The 27,192-nt window shown below is 37.1% G+C and overlaps 1 protein-coding gene across 29 annotated transcripts in view; it reads left to right on the top strand.

Annotated features, from left to right (window-relative positions):
• The window catches only part of RIMS1 (regulating synaptic membrane exocytosis 1), a 310,442-nt gene that overhangs the window by 166,294 nt on the left and 116,956 nt on the right, over window positions 1–27,192 (top strand). For 28 of the 29 annotated variants that reach the window (XM_033054837.2, XM_033054832.2, XM_033054836.2 and 25 more), the window contains 4 exons: window positions 15,817–15,884; window positions 16,627–16,737; window positions 19,599–19,698; window positions 21,095–21,218. In XM_033054837.2, coding sequence (XP_032910728.1) covers window positions 15,817–15,884; window positions 16,627–16,737; window positions 19,599–19,698; window positions 21,095–21,218 — 403 coding nt within the window. Of the gene's footprint in view, window positions 1–3,450; window positions 3,808–15,816; window positions 15,885–16,626; window positions 16,738–19,598; window positions 19,699–21,094; window positions 21,219–27,192 lie in introns of those variants that run through there. The other variant, XM_033054838.2, reaches the window with a different exon arrangement.

Below are 27,192 nucleotides of genomic sequence, written 5' to 3'. Positions count from 1 at the left end.
TGCACTTAAGCCTATCAGAAGCAAGTATGTTTTTTCTAATGAGTTTGATTCTGGATGCAAAGCTGAAGACTGCTTCAAGTTTCCTATGCTCTCAGTAGAGCTTTTTGTAGTCTGGAGTGCTGCTAGCACTTGTTTCTTCCCCATGCATATTTATTCTAGTCTTTTTTTTTTATGTATCCAACACTTTACCACCAGTGAAACTCCAGTCCTTTGTCCATCACTTGAGTCAAATGGTTAGGTCAGTTTTCCACCCACTTCACCAGTCAATCCATAGCTCTCCAATTTGGTTGGAAGGATATTGTGAGAGACTTAGCTGGAAGCTGTACTATGCTTACATTAAACAACATCTGCTGCTGTCTCCTTGCCTGCAGATCCAGTAGCCATACTGGTCAGGCAAGATGTGCCCTTGGTAAAGCTGTGCAGGTGGCTCCCTGTAGTAACTACATCAAGACAGACAGAACTGGCACCAACACCAGTCTCTTATTAAAAGCTCTTCATGCTTTCTCTCAGGCAACACTGACTCCTTTTCTCATTAGCTGCTTCACACAGCATTGACTCCTTTTCTTACAGGCAGCTCCACACAGGACTGACTCCTTCTCTCCTCTCTGCAAGTTTCCTTCTACATGACTGACTAAACCCCAACCTGTCCCTTACCCAGCCACCTAACCCTGTCTGGCCCTCACACACCATCTTCTTACCTTGTATGACCACATGTCCCTTAACTCTTCCCAGCCAGCAGACTCCCAAACTGCAATTACAATTCACTCTTGTCTAGCTAAGCCACACTTTTATAACCCATTGGGCAGGCAAGGCTGTTTCTACTCCTCGGTAATCAGTACAGCTGTAATCCATTGGGAAAGATTGCATTCTGCACTATCACTACAAACCTATCTTCCCACAGTTCCCAGCTACCTTCTTGGGCTGCATGTGCTCGGGACTGCATTCCAGAAGGATGTGTTCCCTAATCATCTCAGTATGTAGTTTCCCAGGTCTTGCCCTGTTTGTAGAGCTGTGTATGTGTCTTGTCTAGTCACTGTTCATCTCCTACAATAGCCAGGACCTTTTGAAGCAGATCAGTCAGGGCTACAGTGCAAAATGTCACATAAAATATCTAATATTTTATCTAAGACTCCTGCAATTGTATTAGAATATCGTCCCCACTGTAACTTTGAGGACTGGAGACTGTAACACAGGTCTTTTTTGTTGTTTCTCTGATTTTTCTAATTCAAATTCCCACTTTAGGCAGAGGGGTTTCTTTACTTGAATTTCTCTTTTTTTGCAACAGAATTAAGCTTGGGACCATTCTCTGACTTTCCTTTTTAAAAAAATTTTTGTAAAACTTTTGATTTAGAGGACAGTTGCATTTCCACCCAGTCTTAAAGCTGAAGAGTATGTTTAACGCTTGGAATTTGTTCTCTTAAAACTTGAATAATGGTAGAGTTGTGTGAGATTGACCAATTGTTCATGTTTTTCTAATCATCTTAGAAATTTTTATAACTGCAAGAGTATCATACACAGATTAAGACCTAGACCAGCTATTAGCAGGAAGAGTATGAAGGGCCAAAATATGGTGGTCAATATCTAACTATCAGATGCATAGTGTAACGTGCCTCAGAAGATAGTGAAATAAAATCATTTGCAGGGGTAAGAACCTGCAGAGATTACAAAGGCAATGGTATCCTATGCGAAGTCTGAAAGTGTGTTATAACTTAATTATGTGTTTTTAGTAGGAAAATGGAATGATGTCCATTTCTACAATTAGTTTCCAAGTGCTTTGATACTATTAATGGATGTAAAAGTAAATGTACCAACTATTAGCACATTATTGTTAAGCTGTCAGATGAACCTTTGGGGCAGCCAGAAAGGCTCGATGAGTCTGGGGCTGGGAGGAATGAAATCTACCCTTAGGGATGAGCAATGGATGCTGGTACTATTCTTTTCTGCAAAATGCCCTTTCTGACCTCAGAACATTCTTCTGTTGCTCCTCTCTCCCCTTATTTTCAGCAAATACTTGCAGACACCTCTGCCATCTGAAGCTGTTAGGCTGGGCCACTTAGGCAGGACTTGAGCAGAACTCATGGCTAGAGATAGCAGTGGTAAAATGGGCATTGAGAACTGCCTGCTGGAGAGGGAGGTGTTATCATGTAGGGGAGTGGGGGACAGTGAGAGCTTTAGCAACACCAGGAGGCACAAACAACCTTTCTAAATGTGTTTGGTCATTATTTTTTTCACAGACACGTATATGCCTTGGGAATGACAGGAACACTTGAAATAAGTCAGAAAACAAGCCCTTTATAGTACAGTCTCATTTACAAATTCTGAGGTTCTAGCAAGCAAGAATTTTTCACCTGTTGACTTGAGTTACGACAAAATCCCCTGCCTTGTTTAGTAGGTGCAGTCAGGTGAGGTGAGGTGAGTGTTCAGGACCCGGGTGTGTTGTTCTCAAAGTGACACAAAGCCCTCAATGCCTGCCCTGGCACAAGAGGAGTCATCCTTCAAAGAGTAATGCAGAGGGGTCAGTGATGTGCTGTGGAAGCATCAGGCATTTGGCATACTTGGTCTTTTGTTTCTTTTGCAAGAAATGTTTCTGGCTTTAGAAGAAAGCTGGGTATGTGTTCCTCAGTCAAGTAGTGGGTGATCACTGTCTCTTAAAATATATAAAGACTGGACACATTCCTCCTCCAGAAAATCATCTTTGTTTCTCTTTGTTTGCTTTGCTTTCTCAGATTTTAGTTTCTAAACGGCAGATTTTTCTGTATTTTGGATGTCCTGCATTGTATTTTGGAAGTCCTGCAGTATGTAGATAGGCTGCAGAAAGCCATCTGTTTGTACAGAGGAAGGCTATCTCTGCCACAGAAGTGGTTTTATTCTTGTATCATTTGGATACCATTACAGTAGATTAAATACTTCAGTAAATTCTGTTAGCTGTAATTCTCTAATCATCTGGCTTTTGCAAATACAAGTTCTGACTTTCTGTTTTATTTTGAACATGTGATTTGGAATACAAAATATTATTTCCTGGGGGTTTTTATTTGGAGTATGTTTTTCTCATATAAAATTATGTTTCCATGCACACATCTGTTATATGTGAAAATAATTAAGTAATCCTATTAATTTGTAAAAAGTGGTAAGTTTTTCTCCAGATCCATTTGTGTTTTCATTGTGCTAGAAGTAAACCTGCAGTTTGGGATGTTTTACATAAATTAAAAAAGCTACATTTCCTAAACAAAATTACTTCGTCTATGCAGTTGATTAAACTTGTTCAGTGCACCACTGCTGAATATAAATAACTGCAGCAGTAGTATTGATTACTTAGGTGCCTGAGCTTGTGTCTAATGTTGGCTTAAAAGCACTCGGAAACTTCTTTCCTGTTCTATTCCCCCCTCCCATTTAGTTTGCTGAGGATGGTTGATTCTGGATTCCTAAAATCATTAGCTCTTTCTAAAGACTGGAACTCCTTGTCATTGCAGCTGTAGGAACTAATGCAGTAATCGATGCTTGCACTACACTGCAGAGATCTGCTCTGATGACAAGAGCTCTCGTTAGCCCTGTTTGCTGTCACCGGTGCTCAGTGTTTGACACTGCAGAATAATTTGGCTTAGGATCAGGACTCAAGGACCTCATGACTTCTTTTATATCGTCTCCTTCACACTGAAGTGGATTTTTGCTGGCATTACGGTTTTGCTACAGTTGCAGGCTGGATTCAGCAACCTAGATGCCAGTTGTGCTTTAAACATTCTCTTGCTGAAGCTGCTATGTTTGCTGGGTTTCTTCAGTTTCTGCTCCATACGTTGCATTCAGGGACAGGTAAATAAGGAGCTATATAGTGCCTAGATTTTAATTATATTTTTTTATTTCTTATTTTTAAAGAAAATTATATCCTTTTATGAACAGACTTATTTAACTGTGCAGTTTTAGTGGAGATGTATCCTCTGAATGTTAAAATGTTAATTGTAGTAATGTTCAGCTTAAAGATGGAATAAAGAACCATTTTGCCTTTAAGTCTGTGTTTCAGTTATATTTATATTTTGAAAGCTCATATGTTAAATATAATTTGACAGTAGTGATGCTATATGGGATGAGCTTTTAAACAAAAATCTGTATTTGGAGACTGCACATCAAAATAGAAATGTATTTCTGAAAAGTAATAATATTCCTATTGCATATGACTTCTGTATTTTGGAGAAGTCAAGGATAAAGAATTTAGAAATTTACTTCAGGAAACAAATGAACATTCCTGTGTATTTTTCTTTTTGGCAGAAAACAATTGACAAGTCCTTAATCTCCTGAATTATTCTATTCTTAGGAGCTTTAAGAAGTTCAGAATGAAATGTGATTCTGTTACTTTTCTTTTTGCATATTATTTAGGGGATAAAAATCATCAGACTCATGTACATAAAATAAAAATATGTTTGTTTAGCATAAGATGAAGTTATGGTTATAATAATATATGGGTTATAATAAATGTGCAGTTCTAATTATTCTGTATATTATTTCTGCCTGATCATGTTGATGCATTGCACTTTCTGCTTAGGGAAGGACATCAGCTTCTCCCTTTTGTATTTGAAATAAGGTACTCAGCTAAATCACTGACGGATCACAGGGGAAAGTGAGAGGAAGAATTCACCATTGCAAGTTCCTTGGGAATTATGTAATGTGTTGAGAATAACAAATACCTTTAAAATCCTCTATCTAAGTAGCTGATAACACTGTATCTAAAAATTGATTTTAAAAAGTAGTTTTTTCTCTAGAAGAATTAATCCTAAAGATGTATGATAGAATAAATCATGAAAGAGGTTTTATCCTCTTGAATATAATGTTTTAGATACTACATTTTCAGACATATATATTAGAAATCTATTTAATTTCAACAAAATTTAGAGGATAATTAGAGTTTCTGAGGGCAGAATATTGAGGGATGCATTGCAGAAAACGCGATTTAATAGCAGTCAAAACAGCGATGGAATAGAAACAGCAGCAGGAATATCAGGAAGACAAAATGCTGAGGTTGGGAGAGACAATGGACAGCCTTTGCTCTGCATGGAGTTTAAAGGATAAGACTGGAGAATACCTTTGGCTAAGATCAAAGCCTCACACTCTCTCATGCTTAATAAGTTGTTTATATGTACGTGAAGAAGCTAAATCCCTGTTTCTTCTACAAGTTGTTAACTGTGTAGGTGACTGTAAACTGCATTCCAGAGGTCTCTTGCACTTCTTTGGCAAAAGTAGATGAAGAAGGTGAAATAGGATTGGTGTTGGGGAATACAGAGCAGTGCCACCCTGCGTTGCGGTGATTCAAGGCTGTGTTGTGGGCAGTGGACAAACAGCAGCATGTCTCCAGCCTTCGGAATAGCATGGACCTGGGACATCTCAAAGATTCTTTAAAATCACACTGAGCCCCACAGCTCCTGACTGTAGAGATATAATGGATTATTAAACCAGGCTATCTATAACTCTCTGTCCATTAAACTTATATCATCTCTCCCCCATAATGACACATCAGTATCCTAAGTGTTCCTCTCTGAAAACTGAACTGTGTGCTGCAAGGACAGAACCCGAGAGCACGAGCTCTCATCAAGGTCAGTTCTTATGTCAGGGTATTGGTTAAGTGCAAGGCTGCCCAAAAGACAAAAAACCATGATGAACAACAAAACAAAACAAAGTCCCCGAAAATTAACAACAAAACCTGAAGTTCCTCACTAGTCTGACCTTTGGAGGTATTTTTGTAGCAAAAGTAGGAAAGGCACTGGAATCTTGGTCTCTGGCCAACCCTGTAACTCCCAAAGGGCAGGCTTTTGTGCCATCCTCTCCTGTTACCATTGAGATCAGTTATATCCACCTCATCATCTTCTGCACTGCTAGTTCTCAGCTGGTGGGCGTCTCCCTGTTTCTACACTTGTTTATTCTAGGCTGAGTCTGGAGCCATTTCCTTGTCTACTCTGAGCCTGATCCTCTATTTCCAGCTTTCTAGTTTGTCAGAATAGCTTTGAAGTCTGGTTCTGGCCTCCTGCAAAAAGTCATTCCTTTGTCCTTAGGGTCAAGTCACTTACAAGTCAAATATGTTCCTGTTTTATTACATGGAACAGTAGTGTGTGTTGACTAGTACTATGTTCCAGATAAACACTACAGAACCAGCTTAATGAATACTTTGGGAGGTATTTGTTACCAATTTTAGCTGCCTATGGTTAGAATATATTTAGAATATTGTTTTCTAAATAGATTTTCACCTTATATTTGACACTTTTTCTGGTGTGGCTCTTCACATGGCATGCTCATAAACTCCTGCTCAACTGAATGTATTTGACATCTGCTGATTGAACCAAATAGTAGCAGATTCTTTACATAGTATTCTAGACTGGCAACTACTTGGTACTAGGTACTAAGTGGTAGGGACTAAATAGTTTCAGAATTATTTCAGTTGTTTTTTACATACATCGCTGTTTGCATTATATTTTGTGTTTCTAATTTTGTTTTGTGTGCTTCCTGATACTCGGTCACTGTAAGTTATACCCTCAAAGGGATCTTTCCATTGATTCTTCCAGAAAATGAAACATTTATTATTTGGTTGGTCAGTCTTTGACTGCATTTTTCCCTCTTCTGAATTGGCCTGGTTCTGCTTCTAACGTTGGTATTATTGATGTTGGTATTATTTTTTAAATGCTTCCATGATTGCTGGACTCCTTTTGCTGTTGTGGTTGCTTCCTTGTTTTCTCTCAGATTGGAGTGTTTTGCTTTGGTTATTTGGCAATACGATTTTTTTGTTGGTTTTGGTTTTTTATAGGAAGGTTTTTGGTTTTTTTTTCTGCTCGGCTTCATTCCCTTTTTGAAAATCATGAGGTTTATTCATGTTCACATTCTTAACTATTTCCTCTCTACTGATGGGAGGCAAAGCTCAGAGTGCACTCCAAAGATTCTCCCTGCAGTATTCCCCTCTGAAGTGGAGAAACAAAATCTCTCATTGTCTTCTGATGCAGCGCAATTGAGGATATTAATGAATGATAATTGAGAAAACCCAAACAGACAGAATAACAACAAAAGCCCAAACAAAAAAAGACCAAATCAACAAAATAAACCAAACCAAAACGAAAAAAAACCCCAGAAAACAACGACAACAACAAAACCCTCACAAGACTTAGTTGTCCAAATTTGACTGGAATTTCTCCTCAGTTGTCCAGAATATGACCCCATCATGATACTGCTGAAGTGCTTTTCTCTTTAATTAGAGAATTTCATATGCTGTATTTCCTTCTACAGTCCTGAAGCTCAGAACAACCAAGAGCCTTTTCTCTTTCTTTCCCATTCTCAGACTTTCTTTTTCATTAGACTATCAATTATCTCCCCCAGTTTTCATGAAGATAAAATTATGAATAACATGATTATGAAATATGATATTGTCATTTCTCAGGTATCTTGTGCAGGTTTGCATGGTGGACTCTGTGTGTGGATGTTGGATAACAGAAAGGCTCTCTGTCTTTCTCCCTTTCCCTGGTCCTGTGGATAACGAGAAGCTTTGCTTTCATTTGCTGTTGTTTCTTTCAGCATGTCAATAAACATTTTGTGTTCTGTGTCTGAGCAGAAATGCCTTTCTTCTTTCCACACAATGGTAGAAAATGTGTGTTCAAGTTTCTGTGGGCATTACCTGTTTTTGTGCCTTATTTGCTGTGTGTGCTATCAGGGCACTGACGCCTTACTGGGTATTGTATCCATGAGACTTTGAATGTGTGAGCTGCTGCTTTACAGCCTTTCAGACATTTTCTTTTTTGTTGTTTTCATTCTTGTTAAAATTTCTAGCTACTGGCAGTATAGAAACAGCCCAGGGTTTGAGGAGAGTTTGTTTTCAGTTTTGATTTTTGATGATAAATTGTTAAAAATCAGTTTTTAACAAATACTAAAATTAAAAAATTAAGATTTTTAAACCCTCAAACGAAAAATACCAAAGAAGACCAAAATGGAAATATTACCTATTTTTTGCAATAAACACCCACTCAATTACTTTAATGTGCACAGGAGATAGTGGGAAAAAAAGCGCTAAACCAACCCACAGGGGAAAAAATGTTATTCTGAAGAACAGCATGCTGTATTTGAAGTGCTGGCAATTCTTTCAGAACAGCAGAAAAAATATTAAGAACTTGTCAGGCCTTTAGGTAGCTATATGTACATATGTATCCAAAATTATGAGACCATGTGACTTTTTGATATAACTTGCTATGCATTTTTGAAATTTCATTATATGCTGAACAAAAATATTATCAAGAAATCATATCAAAACTGAAAATGTTAATTATATGAAACAGGAACTCAATGAAACTATTGACGCAAGTTAGTGTCAATATTGAATTGGGATGAAATAGAAATAATAAATGTAATCAGAGAAGCTCTAAATTTTCAGAAGGATATCTCCTTCCATCCATCTACAAAATTAGATTCCTCTCAAGAGAGCAATCCCAGTCAGCAAAATCAGAGACAGCAATCAGCAAAAATTTTCCTAAATCTTTAAATGCCACAGTATCAAAATCAAAGTATTTGCCTGTTGATTTTAAGTTCCTGATGCTAACCATTTTTCTGGTATCCTCAAGAAAATATTTTTGATGAACATTGTAAAATAACTTTCAGATTAATGGAAGTTCATTCATCTTGCTTAATATTTTATATCTCTAAGTGTGTCACACTTTGTCATGACCCTACAGAGCATGCTTTTGAGGACCATCCCTCTGTGAATCATACACATGCTTGGACTCACATGCTTGCAATAAGACTTACACATCCTCAGAATAACAGTTTAAGTGGTCTCTGAGATAAAAATAAGAATCTAGCTGGAAAGGGGTTGATGAACTTTTGAAGACACTGGGTGTTTGAGTGAACTTACTAAATAATGTTGGCTCAGGGAATTCATGAGAAGATTCCCTAGACATTCAGGAAACTTAGAACAGCTTCCTTGTTATGTCCCTTGTGTCCGTGATAAATATTTTAGAATCTTTCAAAAATCCTCAGTTTGTTTACTGGATAGCTTCCATTGGCAAAATTGGTAGCCCTTGCTCTCAGTAATTTATAAAGCCTTAAAACAACACTGAAATAATTCAGGTAGGAAGTCCATTTTGTGAAACATAGAAATGGACCAGGTTGTTTTTGTGTCGGAAGGTCTTTTGCAAGTCTATCTTTTGGGCATCCTTCATTCATCAAGGAACACAAGTGCAATACTTCATTATAAAAAAGTGTATGTCTAATCTGAAAACATCTCAATCTATGACATAAAAATTCTTTGTTAAAGAAATACCTGGGTAAGAAACTCATACTATATTTTAAACAGATCACAGAAAATTGTCCTTATGCCCAGACAAAAGAAAAAGAATACATTGAAAAACCTTTTCATAACCAGCAACAGACAAATCATTCCTTTACAAAATAAAAAATAATTATGAATTTGCAAACTCTTGTAAAGGAATAGCTTTGCCATGGTAACTAGGGGAGAAGTCAAATGGATTTTCTTTTTCACTAGATTTTAGCTTAATATTAGTGCCCTTAACTATCTGCATAATATTTCATAAATTCACTGATTCCTTGCCTAATTATTTCTGTATTTCTTGTTTGCAAATATCAGTCAGCATCACTTTATTCACAATATAACTACCACTTCAAAAAAGATTTTTAAACTAAGGGGTTTGTTTCAAAATAAAAATGTTTGTTTTGTATGAGAAAGAGTATGGAATGTCCTTACCTCCTAAATGCAAAAGCAAGGAATAACCATTTATTTTCAGTTTGTATTGAATAAGCCCAGGTTGTCAGTTATCTAAATCTGAAAGCCTAGTGCTTGATAAAGCTGTATAGACCCTTTTCCAATGTTTTTTTTTTGTTACTCAGAAATTTAACTAATATACAGAAAAATAATTTTATGTCTCATCATTATATGAAAATATCTAAATAAATACTGAATTGAGGGAGCAATTTAAGAGGCTAGTTCTAGATTTGGGACCTATGTACCATGTCTATATCTGAAATAGGAGTGTTCTATATAAATAAATAAACTTCTAAGGTGTGCTAGTCTTTCTTTTAACTTTGGAATCTTTCAGCATGTTAATATTCGGTGCTTAGGACATTTGCCAGCAGGGAACTAAAGTCCAGTGCAATTATGTATTTTCACTACAAAAGAAAATCCTAAATTTCACAGCCTTGTGGTACATTCCTCCCACAAACTTCATGAGCCAGTCTGTACTTGAACTGTAGATAGTAAAACACAGATCTTGTCCTGCAAGGATTAAGTTCTTAACTGCAGACCTCTGAAGTGGGTTGGTTTGAGACTAAGAGATAATGAACATTTTTGTGAAGCTTTCTGTATAAATAGGCAAAAGGTAGCTTTTGAATTCAGTGCTTGCCGCATTAATGCTAGGGCGTTTTGCCAAGGCAGGGTACTTACATATTCTCTTTATGTGGTTAGTTAGCAGCTTGAACTAGAATGATTTTAGTGTATGTTTTTTATACCCTGAACTGTTTTTCTGATAAAACAATAGAATGTTTTTTTCTTGGGTGTAGAGATGCTTTCCTGCTTAACAATAGGATGTTCCACATCTGTAACAGCAGCTCACCAGAGTGATTGTTCAAGCAGCCAGGGATAAGGTTAGGAAAGCTAAAGCCCTGATAGAATTAAATCTGCCTGGGGACATTAAGGGCAACATCAAGGGAAAGTAGCTTTAGGTGTGTCAGTAATAAAAGGAAGACTAGAGAAAATGTGGGCTCTCTCCAGAAGGGGAGGCATGATTACATAGAATATGGAGAAGGCTGAGGTATTGAATTACTTTTTCTCCCAGTCTTCACTGAGAAGTGCTCCGGCCACACTGCCCAGGCTGCCACAGGCAAAGGCAGGAACTGCGAGATGGAGAAAGTGCCCACTGCAGCAGATCAGTTTTGAGGCCATCTAAGGAGCATGGAGGTGAACAAGTCCATGGGGCCTGACGAGATGTGTCTGCCACTCCTGAAGAAATTGGTAGATGAAGTGGTTAAGCCACTATCCATCATATTTGTGAAGTTGTGGCAGTCCCACTACCTGGAAAAGTGGAAATATAACCCTAATTTTTAAAAAGAGAAAAAAGAGAGATGTTGGGAACTACTGGCCAGTCAGTCTGACCTTTGTGCCCAGCAAGATCATAGAGCAGATCATCCTGGAAACTGTGCCAAGGAAACTGGAAAATAAGGATGTCATTGGTGACAGCCAACGGGTCTTCACTAAAGGCAAATAATGTTTGACCAATTTAGTTCCCTTCTATAATGAGGTTACAGCATAAAGCAAGAGTGACATCAGCTACCTGGGCTTGTGCAAGGAATTTGACGCTGTCCCATATATGGCATCCTTGCCTCTAAACGGGAGAGATGTGGATTTGATCAATGGTCCCCATGTACAGACTGGGTGGGAAATGAATTGAGAGCCCAATCAGCCCTGAGGAGAAGGACTTAGGAAGTGTTGGTGGATGAAAAGCTCAACTTGAGCTGGCAGCTTGTAACCTGGAAAGCCAAATACATACCTGGGCTGCCTCAAAAGCATCATGGCCAGCAGGTTGAGGTGATTCTGTCCCTCTGCTCCATGGTGGTAAGATATTACATGCAGTGCTGCATCCAGCTCTGGGCTCCCAATATATGAAGGACATGGACCTGCTGGAGTGAGCCCAGAGAAAGCTGTGAAGATGGTCAGAGGATGGAAGCATCTCTCCTGTGTAGACAGGCTGAGAGAGTCGAAGTCATTGATCAGGAAGAAGAGGAGGCTCTGGCAAGACCTTCTAGTAGCTCTTAACTACCTGAAGGAGGACTACAAAAAACCTGCAGAAGGGCTTTTTACAAGCAGTTGTTTTGATGGGACACAGGAGAATGGCTTAAAACTGGAAAAGAGTATATTTAGGTAAGGTGTTGACTGTGAATGTGGTGAGGTGCTGGAACAGATTACCCAGAGAAGTTGCAGATGCCCCATCCCTGGCAGTGTTCAAAGCCATGTTGAATGTGCTAAATGAACTTTAAGGTCCTTTCCAACCCAAGCCATTCAGTGATTCTGTGGGTTAATTAAAGAGACGTAGTCTGACTATTCAGTTTGCAGAGTAATTTTAGATGTAGCTCTGAAAAATATTTGTCTAAGTTTCATAGGTATCTGTTAGAACTGCTGTGTTAATTAGCAGCCACATGCTGCTAATGGTCAGTTAGGTACCTAACATGGGCTGATGACTCTTACCATTAGATACTGCTTCTTGTTTAAGTAATTCCTGCAAATCCAGCACATATGGATTTGAGCAAATCACTGAGGCATATTCTTTGCTGAATACCAGTAGTCTCTGAATATGTTCCGGATGGATTTGGGAAAACATCTTGGGATATTTTATCTGCAGTATTCAAGGCTTTTTGAAAATCATCATGACTGTTCATACACAATAACAGACCCTTTCATATTTTGTGCTTGTTTTGGCCTTGTGAGAGGGACAATCCTTTTTTTCCCAGAACTTCTCAGTTTTTCCGGATCTTACGTGAAATCACAGTACCTGTTGGAGTCAGTGACTCAAGGGATGTTCTTAACCTCACAAGTAGCCCAGCATTAGCTTTTGGTATGAATAATGCTGCTGAAGACTTTTTTGTTTCAAGAAAATGGATTTTTTGGTAGTATGAGTTAGCTTTCCCTTTATTTTGAAAGCACACATTTAAAGATATAAAACAATGAGAATTTATTAAGACTTTTACTTCCTATCTTGAATTTTGATGGCAGGTGGCAAAAGACATGGAAAAAGCTCAATACATTTGTGTCTTGCAAATTATTATTGTATCCATGTGCATCTGAGAGTAAAGTAATTGAGCAGCAACATTTTAATAGGAAAAACATTTCCTTGCTGTTATGATACAACTTTTGAATATTTTCCTTAGGGAATAAGGTTTTACAAATATATACTCTGTTTTACTCAGTTGGTCTTAAGGAGATCATGCATTAAAACTGCAAATGCATTTTTAATAATATGTTTTAGAAATACATCAGTAAAATACAAAAAAATAATGATATAGTATATGTGTATTTTCATGGGAGCTTATTATTTTTAAGTTGTTCATGTTTTTAAAGAATGGTTTAAAAAGAATTTAAAGGCAGTTTAGCCTTATAAAGCCTAAGTATTATTTGCTCCTTATGAAAGTAGTTTTCCCCTCTATATAATGTCTTAAATTTTTCTTATTTTACTAGTTATTTTTAATTACTTTTACCAATGTAAGATTGTTCTCTGTGTGTAGGGATTTTTGTTGTCAATTTTGGTGGATGTTTTTTGGAGAAAACCTGAATTTTTTAATCTATGCTCTTAGTAAGTTTTTGCATGTTATTTACCTATTCCTTGATCTCTATAATGCTGCTCCAGTGAAGTTATTTTGTGCAGTTAAACCAAGAGTGAGTTCTGGAATATGGCAGTGCAAGAATGGCATAAGTAGGCATTAGGCAAAGAAGCAGCAATGGCATAGGATGACCAAGGAGAAACTATTTTCAAAGTAATGAACTGCAGATGTCCCTAGTATTAGTGTTGCTGGCATAAAATACTTTCAGTGCCCATTTGGGGAGTTCTTTTCATTTGTCTCTTAACTTTTATGTTATATTTGATGAGTGTTTATGAATAGATTAACTGAAATTTTCCATTATATGATATCTTTTTATAGTTGTAAATTCCCCCAGACGTTTGTGTGCCAGTGGTCTGTATCATACTGAAATTTAATGGAAATTTTAAAATTAAGTAATTTTTAAAGAATGTGTACTTTTCTCTCCACAGATACAGCTGCTGTATTTTTGCAGCTTTTAAAGTATTCACCAGATGGTTGACTTACCACTTTCAGTGACCTTCAGTCAAGATGTTTGATTTGATAGCTACCTTTATAGCTTCTGAGCACATTATTCATGTTCCAGCTCAGTAGAGCTGCATTTGAAGTGCAGTTTCTGCTCTCAGTTTTGAGAGCAGAGGGTGAGATAATTGGTGTCATGGCCAGCTGCTCTGGATGTGGCTGATGGGTTGGAATTTAGCAAAGCATGAGCAGACAGAAGCGGGGAAAGGGACATACACCTGAAGGTTTAGATGTGGGAAGGAGGGTGCAGGAATGCAGCTTAGCATCAAAGGGTTTGAGGTTAAAGAGGGATTAAAATACAGAACCTTAAGAAAGGACACCAAATCCAGAAGCAGATGGATGACAGAAAAAAATGGGCAGGGAAGAAAAGGCAGAAAAGGGTAGGTAGATGGTGAGAATAGGAAAATCAGCAGGTTAGACAAGACAGAAGATATATGAGAGGATCTTGCTAGAGTAGGGACTTGGTGGAGAAGGAGGGTGGGTGAATTAATTAAATGGTCATGCAGTAACCAGGAGGAAGACCAGCAAGGAAACTACGAGCAAGAAGCTGAATCTAGGAAGGAAGACAAGAAAAGAAAGCAGGAAACAATGGGGATGAGCAGAAACGTTTTTGAGGATTTGGGTGCATTCATCTGCTGCTGGAGCTGGCATTTATTCCCTCCTGAACATTCCTCTATTGCTGAGCAAGTAAATGAAACAAGAAGACGTGTTGTGTTTGGCCTATGGTGGGCCAGCCCATGCAGGAGATAGTTGATTTTTGGTGTTACTGTTGAGTCCATTACTGAAACTTGGAGAACTCTGTACCATAGTTTTGAGCTTACTGCTAGCACTGCAGGTGTCAGTGTAGTTTGTGGGTTTGCTGCTGTTCTTGTTGTAATTTTGAAGTTTATAAAGACACAAGGAAGGATCCTAAAAATAAAACTGAAAGATCTTTAATGTGATTTAATGTGTTTTCCAAACTTGCAGTACTGCAGTAGCTAATGAAACCACAAACTGCCTCATGTGGTTATGCATATGATAGTAATATGCTGTTTAAAAATAAACTTGGGCATATGATCATGTGGATGGTAAGCTATTAAAGATTTTATGAGTTATAGAGAATATTACAACCTGAATTTCATAATCAGCATCTAAGTATTTGTAGAGAAAGAAAAAAAAATCTCTGCATGTAAAAGCATCTTCTCTATCTTCTCTTGCATGCTTTGTTAAGGCTTCTATTATATCACTATTCTTACTAGAACACAGGCATCTAGCAGTAGTGTTGCAGAGATCTGTTTTATAAAGTAAGATTTTGAAGGTATATTGCCAGAAGTGCCCTCCTTGTCCTGGTAGGCTGATGGCTTCCAGACCACTGTAACTTATGGTCTTTTTCTTGATGTACACAGCGTGTGAGTTTGTCCCAAGTGAAAGAGAAGATTGCAGCCTTGTACCTGCTGTTGGTACTATTTGCTGTATTTGTGTGGCTGTACTCTCTGGTACTCTATGACCAGCTCCTGTGCCTCTCCCTCTGTACAGTACCTGTTGTCACAGCATTGATCCTTGCAGATTCTAGAGCGTGGTTGACTGTTCTGTCCTTAACTATAGCTAGGTGCCTGTTTTGTGGAGTATTCCCTCTCGTGTCATCCTTAGCTGTAGTCCTGTGTGTTTATTATGGAGATGGTGGGGAGGAGGAGGGCTCTGAATGTTCCATTGGTTCCATTGAGGTCCATTCTTGAAATGAGCAAAGGTAAAAATAGACTGCGTGCACAACCAATTCTATGGTGCAATTCATGAAAATGCAGAGGTCCAAATAAAAGCATTATTTTATATTGATACAATTTATTGTTTTCAAATTGATATATTGATTTGAATAATAATCAAGGTTTTATATTTTCTTCCTCAAACTATTGGAGTTTAAAATTCATGCATGCAGAAGTAATCATTTGTACTTCTTTCTCTGTTTGAGAGATTACACATTTCTTTCTATTCATATTCTTCCAGGTGACTTGGATTATTACTGGCTGGATCCTGCCACGTGGCACAGCAGGGAGACGTCCCCTATTAGTTCGGTAAGAAATAGAAAAATAGGGGTTCATAAGTATGAGTTAAAATGCTTGCTAATTATTTCAGTTCAGCATAGATATTTGACTGTAAAAATATTCTACGCTAATGATATAAAAAATTGTTTTAGAGGACCATGGAAATGAAAATCAGAAATAAATTTTTATCAAAAATGTGTATTTGTAAAATTTCCTGAATTTTAACTTGAATTTAATTCCTTTATAGACATGAAAATTTCATTATGAACCACAAAAAAAGCAGTTTTGAATGTGGTGCTGCTCTGGGAAAGATCAGTGATTTTTTTTTAAGGCTTGGAGTTGAAAAGCATCATTTTGATTTTATTATATAATGAACCCTCATATGGTAGACCTGCATAACATATATTATTCTAAGCAACAGAATTTCTGAATGTGCTTTTCAGAGTCATGTAATTTAAAAGTAATTATTTAATTTTATTATCTAAGGTGTGTTTAAAATGTTTAATTGTATTGAAATATGAAGTTTGAACTGGATCATAGTCCTATCTTTAGACTTAATGCAGAGGTTTTCTTACAACAGGCATAACTATGTAATGTAGCCAGGTCCAACAGACGTAATCAAAGAAAACTCAGCTGCAGTACATAACACATCTGAAGGGTATTTTTGTGTACTGTGACATGAAAATACAATAATTTTATTGGTTCATACGTGTGCATCTAAATACTGGGGGGTGGTCACAGTTCTTTAATTCCGCTGCTTGTTTTCTAACAGCATCCCGTAACGTGGCAGCCTTCCAAAGAGGGAGATCGCTTAATTGGGCGTGTCATTCTTAACAAGAGAACAACCATGCCTAAAGAATCAGGTGCATTACTGGGGCTAAAAGTAAGTATTACATGGTTTATGTGCTAAATGAAGGGAAGTTTACTGACCTTAGACACAGAGGTGTAAAACATTTAAATCAGAGGACTCTCCTATCATATGATGTTTTGACAAAAAATATATTCCTCTCTTCTACTCAGTTTTGAAAGTTATACAGATAAATTATGTCTATAAATACATTTACTCATTCTATACAGTCTTCAGTTGTCCATGACAGAGGGGCTGAACCATTTTGATTAAAAAGGATATGTTTATTCAGCTTCCTGTCTGCAAGATACGTACTGCACATGTCAATGCACTGATGGAGTCCTCCTGCCTTTTCTAGTTCTGCTGTTTGCAATTTAGTCAAGTAATTCATCGTATAATCCACATACATAAATGGCTTCTGAATACAAATGCTTACAAGGTTAGAGTTTAAAAGCCACACAGCCATTTGAAAACAGAAATTCTGTAGAAAGAACCCAAATATTTACGGAAAAATTTGCAAAAATCCCTCTTAAATTATAGTAGAGGTTATATTAAGTGTAATTCCACTTAATCTAGCACCCCAAAATTGAAATATTAGCAACACTGTCCAATTGATTTAAATCCCTAATTTACATTTTTAGCACACTTTTAGGTTCATGTGTCTAAATTGCCAGAACACTTGAAAAAGAGTGCTGTTTCTGAAGCTAGTGGGGAATACAGTGTACCACTTCAAGCATTTCTCTCCATATATATTTTTAAATCTATGGAGCAACAAAGATGACTGATAGAATTTAATTTGGGTGTCCTTCCCTCTCCATTGAGAGCAACAGAAAGAATGCAAGATCTGAAATATTCCTACCTTGAAGTGAGATAGTGTGGCACGGTAATGCAAAAGATGAAAACAGCTTACCTCTACTAAATGTTTATTAGTCTATAACACAAAGCTGATCTTTGCTGCAGCACACAATTCTATTTGAATTTGTGAAAAAAAAAAAAATGTTGGTCCTAGTAGGAAATGTAGAGTTGTAGAGTTTCTCTTTGACTTTTCAAGTTTCAGTTGTACATAATATGAACTAAGGCCCTCACTGATAAATTTTACTATCATGTGACAATATTGTTGGCAGATAGGCTTCTGGATCTATTTTTGGTATTAAAGCTCCTGCTAGTTACTGTGATTGTAACATGGGGAACTAATACCTAATGAACCATCATTCTACTGTTTCATTTTATTACAAAAGTGCTCTGGGATATTCCTGGCAAAAAAAAAAAACAAAAAAAACCAAACCCCTCACCTGACTGGAGAGATTAAGATAGTTTAGGAGATAGCAAGTCAGCAAGACAGTATTTTCTTTGTGTTTTATTTAAAATCTGGCCTCCTGAGGGCACTTGTTTTGGTTTTTTTCTGATGTTCCTGATATCTGTATGCTGTAGTCATCTTCAAAAACAGATCTCTACAGTTTCAGTTTCTCTTCTGTTCAACAAAAGCCGGAAGTTGCTGGTTTGTCCTGTCATGTTCTTGGATTAGAGTGTCTAGAGGTGTTTTAGCAGTACCAACACTCTTGTGAACTCGTTACTCATATTTAATAGAAGTGTATTTGCTAAGTTTTCAATTGATGGATCGACTGCATTTTGGGATTTCATACATATGAAATGATGCACACTTGCAATTTAAATTTGTGTACATGACAGACAATTATTTGTAAAAATTACATTTGCCTGGTTATTTGTTAAGTAGTGTTCTTTCTGCAACAAATCCAAGTACTTAAGAAACTGCATAAGATTGATTAGTCAAACACAGTAAAAGGAATATCAAGTTTGTTAATTCTGTGTCAGCTTTACTTCTTTTTGTCTTTAAGCCTCTCTAAAACCCTAAATGACAATAGATTTGCCTATGAACATTTCAGGTGTAATTTAAAAAATAATATGAAAACTGATTACAGTAATTTCACAATTATAAGCCGCACTGAGTATAAGCAACACTTCCAGGTGTCGGCAACTTTTCATTCTTTGTCCATACATAAGCCGCACCTGATTATAAGCCGCACGTTACAATACAGAGTGTGATAAAAGGTATCTGTTCTATCACCATCTGTTGAGGGTGGGGGCAGTGATCCTTAACAGCAGATATTCTGCTAATGGGCCAGCCATTGAAACCAGGCGGGGCAGTGTTCTTTATCTTTTCACAACCCATCCTTCCTCCAGAGAGTCATTTTCTGCTAATGGCTATTGAGTCCCACGGTGTGACTGATAAAATTACTGCATCCCATTGGAAGTTGCTCCAGCCAGGGGGAAGAGCCCAACATTTCTTACCAAGATAAAAACAGAGGTTTTGGGACACTAAGGGAGCCCCTTTCTCCACTGGACCTCCAGAGCGAAACTGCACCTTCTACAGGAGCACTGCTTCAACTGAACCACATCTGTCAATGCAGGAGGACTGCAGCCACCATTTAATGGGACTGCTACCAACACCCTACCTGACGGGGTGTCGGGTTGTACTCTGGCTTTGTCAGAGTTTGGAGTTTTTTTCTTTGTAGTACTGTATTTCTATTTTAATTTCCCTAGAAAAGAACTGTTATTCCTAATTACCATATTTTTGCCTGAGAGGCGCTTGATTTGAAAATTATAATAATTTGGAGGGAGGGGGTTTACATTCTCCATTTCAAAGAGAAGCTCCTGCCTTTCTCAGCAGACACCTGTCCTCCAAACTAAAACAGCAACTTTTTGTTCTTTGTCCATATATAAGCTGCACCTGATTATAAGCTGCACTTCGGGTTCGAACTAAAATTTTAGTCAAAATGGTGTGGCTTATAATCGTGAAATTACTATAATCTATAGATCTGTGCTTTGTGTGACATCTTGTTTGTGGCTTGGAGACTCACAAATTTGTCATTAACTAGGTTGTTGGAGGAAAAATGACAGAATTAGGACGACTCGGTGCCTTCATTACCAAAGTGAAGAAAGGTAGCTTGGCTGATGTGGTGGGGCATCTCAGAGCAGGTAAATCAATCAGTTGGATACAAAATATACTATCTTTTGTTAGTGGCCTATTGAATGCAACCTTTAGATTATATTAACATTTGTCATGTATTATGGTATTTTTTTAAAATACAGAACAGTAATGTTATTATAAAATGCCATGGTTACCTACATTTCTAATTTATTATGAACACCAATTGCTTTGGATGTATGAGCTAAATAAAATACACTCCTGAGGAATACTGGTAACAGGACTGAGTGACACTGGTAAATTTTTGTTTGCTAGCTCAGGAGCTGCTATTAAACTCTACAGAAGTAATGCAAACATTTTTTTAAAAACTGATTGTGGCAAACAAAATTCTCATCACTGGAGGGACGATACACTGCATACTCAGTGGATTTTATTAGTGTTCCTTTCAGTGTTAAGCGTTGCAAATGAAAATGGAAAACAAACAAAAAAAAATTATAAGATATTTGTATTAGATGTATATATTGCACTTAAAAATAAATGGCTGTGCTAATGGCATTTTTCAAGCTTCTAAATGAAGTGAGAATCATGCAGAGCATTTGGTTTTCAAAGTCACTTCTTAATAGTTTATATTTTTACTATAGCTCAAGTGTTGTAGCAAACCAAAGTACCAATGTAGTGTTTTAAGAACCCAGAAGATCCAGTGCCAATGTGTATGGCTTTAGGATAATTGTGTGAAGCAGGTAGTAATAAAAAACTAGAAGAATGAGTCTCTAACAATATTCTACTTTATTTGGCATTTTTAATATTTCTTTCTTACCAAATGAATATACATGGGGTTGCTAGCACCAACTCTTAGAGTTGTTGATAGATTTTAAGTGCAGATTATAATTACAGAAAATAAATTTCTCTCCACTAATCTTAAACCACTTGGGCTGAAATCCTAATTTTCTCTTTCTGATCTAGGGTTTTTTTTGAGTTTTTTTAATGAAAGCTATTTTTAATTTCTAAAAGTAGTTTTAGAGCCAAAATTATTTCCCAGAAAAAAATATATTGTTTTTCACATTTCCAGTGAGTAAAAGTCTGTTCATCCTATTGCATGGGACTAGAGCACACAAAAAAGGCATGGATGAGTCATTGCAGTTAGCAAAAAAAACCCTTTTGTCCTTATAAAATACGTCCAAAATTTAGGTAGTTGATAAAACTTTGAGTAACTGTACAAACTTCATAAACTTTAAGAATTGCAAATATTAAGTCTTGCATGAGGAACAAACATCCTCATGCAAGAATAAGCACTGGGAGCCAGCCAGCTAAAAAGCACCTTGGCAATAAAGTGTTTGAAGGTTTAGTACAGCTCTTTCATCATTTTTAGTGGAAAATATGAATTTCATTCTTTGTGAAAGAATATGAAAGTGAGATAAATTCTCTTTAATTTTCTTTAAATTCAAGGGGATGAAGTTCTAGAATGGAATGGTAAACCCTTGCCTGGAGCTACAAATGAAGAAGTTTACAACATTATTTTAGAATCAAAATCCGAACCTCAAGTTGAAATCATTGTTTCAAGGCCTATTGGGTAAGGCTAAAGACTTGCTTCTTAAGCACAGTTATTACTTCTGTTAATAGGAATCCTAAAGGGATTATTTGTGAGTTAATTATTTTTTATTGCTTAATAATGGGATATAATTATCTTTCTTTTATTGACATTCTGTATGGTTTGTTTCCTTCACTACCAAAGTCTGGTGCTTTTGCAGTGATGTACAAGCATAGATGTTGTTTTCTGTGTGGTCAAAGCACTGTAAAGGCTTTTGCCAAGTGGCAAAGGAAAATTAGTGGATTAGGTACAAGTGTGGATGACAAACACAAAAATAAGCTAGTACTAGTAGGATTCTAAACAGGCCTTCTTTAAAGAGCTAAAAAAGCAAACACAAAACTCGTAATTGAAAAGACTGTATTTACCCTTAAATGATTGTTATTGAAGTCAAACATGGAAGCAAAAGCTTCAATAAGAAATTAGCATTAATGTGCTATGTTTATAATCTCTATTTTTATTTTTTTAATTATAAATCCAGGTTCGGAGTTTTGTGACAACAATTTTTTTATTCTCCATTTCCTGAATAAACCTTAGAAGGAAAATAAAATCTCTTTGAATTGAAAAAATTAGGGGGATTGACCCTGCATTAGTGATTTTAGTGATGTCAGGAATGTTTTAATGTTTTGAGCTAAGTCTTACAGAATTGAATATGCATAATTTATTGTAAATTCACATTGACCTTGTGAAACAGTCGCATGATTTACAGTAAGTAGTGAGTCTTTTGAATTTGCTATTTTTGTCTTAATTATAAATTTTACTTATCTCAAATACACTTTTTCAGTTTTAGAAACAAAAAGCTATTCATTTTCTTTCTGACTAAAATATTCTTCTTTTACATTTTGATTATTGATTTTGTCTTTGCCATGGGAGTGTAGCTATATTTCGCACTTTAAATTTTGCCTTTTTAATGGCAATTTCTGTTAAAGTACTTAAATAAAATTGACATTAATAGGTAATTCCACGTATCAGTTTGACCTTCTAATGGAAAATGAAAGTCTGATGTAATAATAGTGGCTGTTAAATGCTAAAATTACCATCCAACTGAAGATTGTAAGGGAGTGGAAGCTTTTTTTGTGTTTTTTTATTGAGTCAGATAAATTAGGAGATATTTTTTAAAGGAAATTGAAAATTCAGTTGTATGTCTTTGTTATTAAAAATAACATGCCTTATTAAAAAAGGAGATTTTTGGAAGTCTAGTTTTTTTATATTAATCAGCAAAAAGAAATATGTCGATACCAGACATGAGTTGAATTCTGTATCTCAGTTGAAGAAAACATGGAAATGGATTTGTACAACTGTGCAACTGATGTAAAAGGAAAGTGATAGATTAGCATATTAAATGATGGACTTTAGGTAGAGATATATTTATTGCTGTCAATATTGCAAATGTTGAGTGCCCTTTAACTTCTAAGATAACTTACCAACTATATTCTTTTAGTTTACAAATTTGATAAATCTATTAGTTTAGAAAAATTTAGTGCAAGGTGACTGCATTCCAGTGCCACATTCCTGAGGAAAAACTGAAAAAATACCACCCTTTTTAAAAGTTTGTTCAAAATCAAAGAATGTTCCTGAATCTGATTTTATATTGGAGTAGTGCACCCAGAAATAATACCAATAAAATGTAAAGGTTTTCTTTGGATGACCCATACATATTTTTTCAATACATAGTCAAAAATAGAGCACATCAAATTTTGCTTCTATTTTGAGATAAATGGAGTCTTGGCATGGAGGTTTTTGCATAGTAGAACAATATTTTTTGTGTAGAGTTATGTCTCGATAGATTTTAATTTTTTTCTTCATCTTGAGGGTCAGATTATTTTTTTGCATTTTTATGAAAACAAATAAATATCCCTAGAGCCTAGAAATTTAAAATTTAAAGATAGATCCCTTCTATACTGCAGTAATGAGTCAAAGTCCAGTTGTTTTATGTCAGATTGGGATTTACCTGTCTGTCATCTGAAAATAAGAAAAATTTCAGACATTGTAGAACAGAGAAAATCATAATAGTAGTTATCAAAAGAAAGAGCATGTTGCACAGGATTTTATTTTTCTCTTTTTTTTTCTTTTTTCTTAATAATTATGATCTATGTAAATTGTATTGCATAATGGAATATGGTTTGCTTGCATTAACAGTTTACTTTTATTTTGCCCCTAGCTCTGCTTTGTCTTCTTTTCTGAACTATGTGATGGTTTCAGGTTCATGACAAGGAATTTTTTTTCATCCCATCCAACACATCTAGTATGTCAAAGTTTGATGGGTACTTTTAGGTGCTGACTAAGCAAAATTGAAGTTGCTTGATACAGCATTAAGTGATAATCCATTACAGCTAAAATTCCTGTGAGGGAATAAGTTCCCGAAATGCCTGAAAATGGTATTTCATCTACATAATTTAAGTGTTTTCATCTCTCAGTATTAATAATGCAAATAATGTACCAGCACTTAAAAATTCCTAGCATATTAGGTCTAAAAAGCCCAAATATGACACAGTTTGCCTTAAGTGAATAATGGAAGGACTGTAAGTCTGCAAATTAGACTGCCCACAGATTTGACTGCCAGTTACAAAATTGCGGTCTAAACAATTTGTTCAGTCTTGTAAATTTGGATTTCTGTGTCTGCCAGCAAATGTAATTTTAAATAATGGATAATTGTAGGATGTTTATTAGAGAAAAAGGTGAAGCACATAACATTATTAGCAGCTAAAGGCATAACAACAATAAACAGTATAACCGCAATAGTACCGTGGAAACTCCATAGAAACTAATTGACACTAATTCTAATGACTGCAGCACAAGGTAGATAAGAAACCTATAAAAAGTAGAATTAATGGGTTGGCTATCTCAATATGAGGGGAAGAATTACCTATGAATATGCATACAGTGTGAGAGGTGGTTAACATAGGGACAGCACAGAAAATCCTCTGACAGTATACTTTTTGGAGAAGAGGCGTGACATGGTAACTAACACCACTCTTGTGTGCTCTATGGGATAGTGAAGGTAAAACAAATGTTTTTTCATTTGTCTCTATTTTCTTTGTCAGATGCTAGCTATCTTTGCTTAGATTTCCACAGATAATGCTGCCAAAATTGTTGTTTCTCTGATAAGATTCATTTTCTCTGTGAAGGGTCGGTTACTGTGGTCTAGGTCCTGGCAAGGAGGTTGAATCTCCATCATAAACCAGGGCACTGCTGAGCTCCAGAGAGCTACTCAAGTAATTAGTGCAAACTGCAGATTGATCTACAGGTTCTGATGGAAAGGAATGGATTTGGAAATAGCAGGATGAGCACTGGGGAGAGGTACTCAGAAACTTTTTAGAAATTCTCTGGGGTGTAGAATATGCTACATCTGATACACAACCTAGGAAGTGTGGATTACAACCACATTTAAATTAGGGTCATCTTCAGTGATCGGCTTCATGACAATATCCCTCTGAGAAATTATAGCTGTTCCTGTGCAAAACAGTGATTCTCACAAGCTATATATCTGCACAGAGTAGTTTCAACCTAAGATATAGTTTGGTTTAATTTATGTAGTCACTAAGATGTGAAAGGATCAGACATAAGAGAATAATATGTAATATCATGGAAGACCCCAAAGTACCTTTGTACGAAGTTTGAAGTTGGCAGCTCTTTACTGGAGGTGTGTCTGACACTACTTTTCTCAAGTTCATATTGCTCCAAAATAGGAGTAAAATTTTGTTACTGTAATAGATAAGCAACTGTGCAACTTTTCACTTCGTTTTTCTTCGGCTAGTCTAATTTTGAATATTTTAAGTGATGAGCTACTATTTCTTCTAAAGAGCTTTTTTGTGAATCATACGTCAGAATATTTTCTGCAGTGCAAAATTAAAAGCAGGCTAGATAAGAATAGTTTTCTTACATGAAAAGTTTTAGATTATAGTTTCCCTTTAGAATGTTCATTCTCTAATTAAAATACCAACATTTAATCCTCTTGTAATCTGTGTGGATCTGTTTCTCATGTTGATTTCTTGTTAAATTGTTCTGTGTTGGTTGTAATAGTGTGACGGTGTGTTAGCATAAATATAAAACAGTTATTAAGTGCTTATATGTGTAGTTAATATTTGAAGTTTATTTTTAGCCTTTTTTTTTCCTACTGTATTGTTGAGAATACAAAAAAATCCAGAGATAATTAGTTTTAGTGTCTTTCTTTAACCATGTCAGGACTAAAGAACAGTGTGGGCAACACTTTTGATGTTGAAGTGCTATACTGCAGATGAGAGTGTTCATATTCTAGCACAAGAAAATATTGCTTAAACTTAACATGGTATTGAACAGAAAAATCTGTTCGATTATGGTGAGTAAATACTTCAGACTGATGAGAAATGCCCTGGAAAGTCTGACCTGAAAAAGAGAAAATATTAAGAGGAAAAAGACTGCACAGCAGCCCTGCCATGCAACAGGTCGTTAATCTGTTCATATGTTTGTAGAGTAGTACTGTGTCGTGTCAAGAATGACCAATTCAGCTATAATTCCAGGAGTTTGAGGAAACCGTATTATTTTTGACTCATGAAGTCAAGACAAGGAGAAGCACATTCTCGTTTAGGAATGCGAGGTTTAAGCTATTTGAAACATTAACACAGAGCTGAAATAGCCTCTTTTAAAACACAGGCACCACAAGTTTAAATTGCAGGACACAAAAAGTGCCTTTTAGGCTCAGTGGTTGGGCACTGTTGCAGTCTTTTTCTGATACAAGTATCTGTTTCTTTTTCATAAGTGACTTTTATATAGCCAGGAATCTTAGTTTGATTGACTTCCAAGTCAGAAAGATTTCTCTGTTTCACTGAGCAGACTGTCTGAATATATTTAAAATTCTCAACTACAGACTTAAAATCTTAAATGTTCTTCAGAAATGTTATTACAGTTCCAGTTTTGGATTAGTCTGTGTGCATGAAAATACATTCAAGTAATTCACTGAAGAGTTTTGTTTCCACTTCCCTGCTCTGCTGCTTTATTAAGATTTGTGCAATACTAGATGATTTTTACTTGTGTAATGTATTTTCAGTGATGGCTGAGAATAGAAAGAGCCAGGAACTGGCATCATGCAGATTTTGATGGAAGAGTATAGTAATTTCATGATTACAAGCCACACTGACTATAAGCCGCATCGCTGGGTGTTGGCAAACATTTCGTTCTTGGTCCATACACAAGCCGCACCCAATTATAAACCGCTCTGTCGTTCACAGTGAGGACCCGCGTGCAACAAAGTTGCCAAATAGTAACAGAATCACGGGATCGAGCGGGGGTTACTGACTCGGCTCGGGCCGTGAGTGATCGGGGCTGCCAACGGGGCCAGGTGGCCCAGCTCGGCGCTGCCACTTGGCGGGGCCGCTCAGGGCCGGCCGCCGCTGCCGCTGGGCTCGCTCGCCCCAGCCCGGCGCTGCGCCGCGGTGGCGGCGGGGCGTGGAGCCTACCGGCACCCGCAGCGATGGTGGCAGGCGGGGATGGAGCCTGCTGGCACCCGCGGCAGCAGGAGGGGAAGGAGCCCCCCGCTCCCACGGCAGGCGGGGACAGGAGCCTGCCTGCTCCTGCGGCAGTGGCGGCAGGTGAGGACGGGAGGCCCCCGCCTTCCCCCCGGGCTGCGGGGATGGCAGCACGGAGCCCCCCGTATCTCCCCCCGGCTGTGCTGCCCCACCTTCCCCTGCCTTCCCCCGCCCCGCGCTGCCGACACTGAGCTGGCTCCGCCCGCCGCGAAACAGAGTAACCAATTTGTAACAATCGCGAAAAGCTGGATTTTACTGGCAGTTGCTCGACTCGGCACCTTGGTTTGCACTTCCAGTGTTGGAAATGTCAGAAAATTATTCACATATTAGCTGCCCCTGAGTGTAAGCCACATTTCCAGGGTGGGAGCAAAATTTTAGTCAAAACGGTGCGGCTTGTAATCATGAAATTACTTTAAATTTATTGATGGGAAAATGCTGATAGATGTGCGTGGAGT

The sequence above is a fragment of the Catharus ustulatus genome, chromosome 3 (assembly GCF_009819885.2).
Source record: "Catharus ustulatus isolate bCatUst1 chromosome 3, bCatUst1.pri.v2, whole genome shotgun sequence".
Lineage (NCBI taxonomy): Eukaryota > Metazoa > Chordata > Aves > Passeriformes > Turdidae > Catharus > Catharus ustulatus.
The sequence above is the reverse complement of the archived record's forward strand: the minus strand, read 5'-3'. Positions and strand labels throughout refer to the sequence as shown.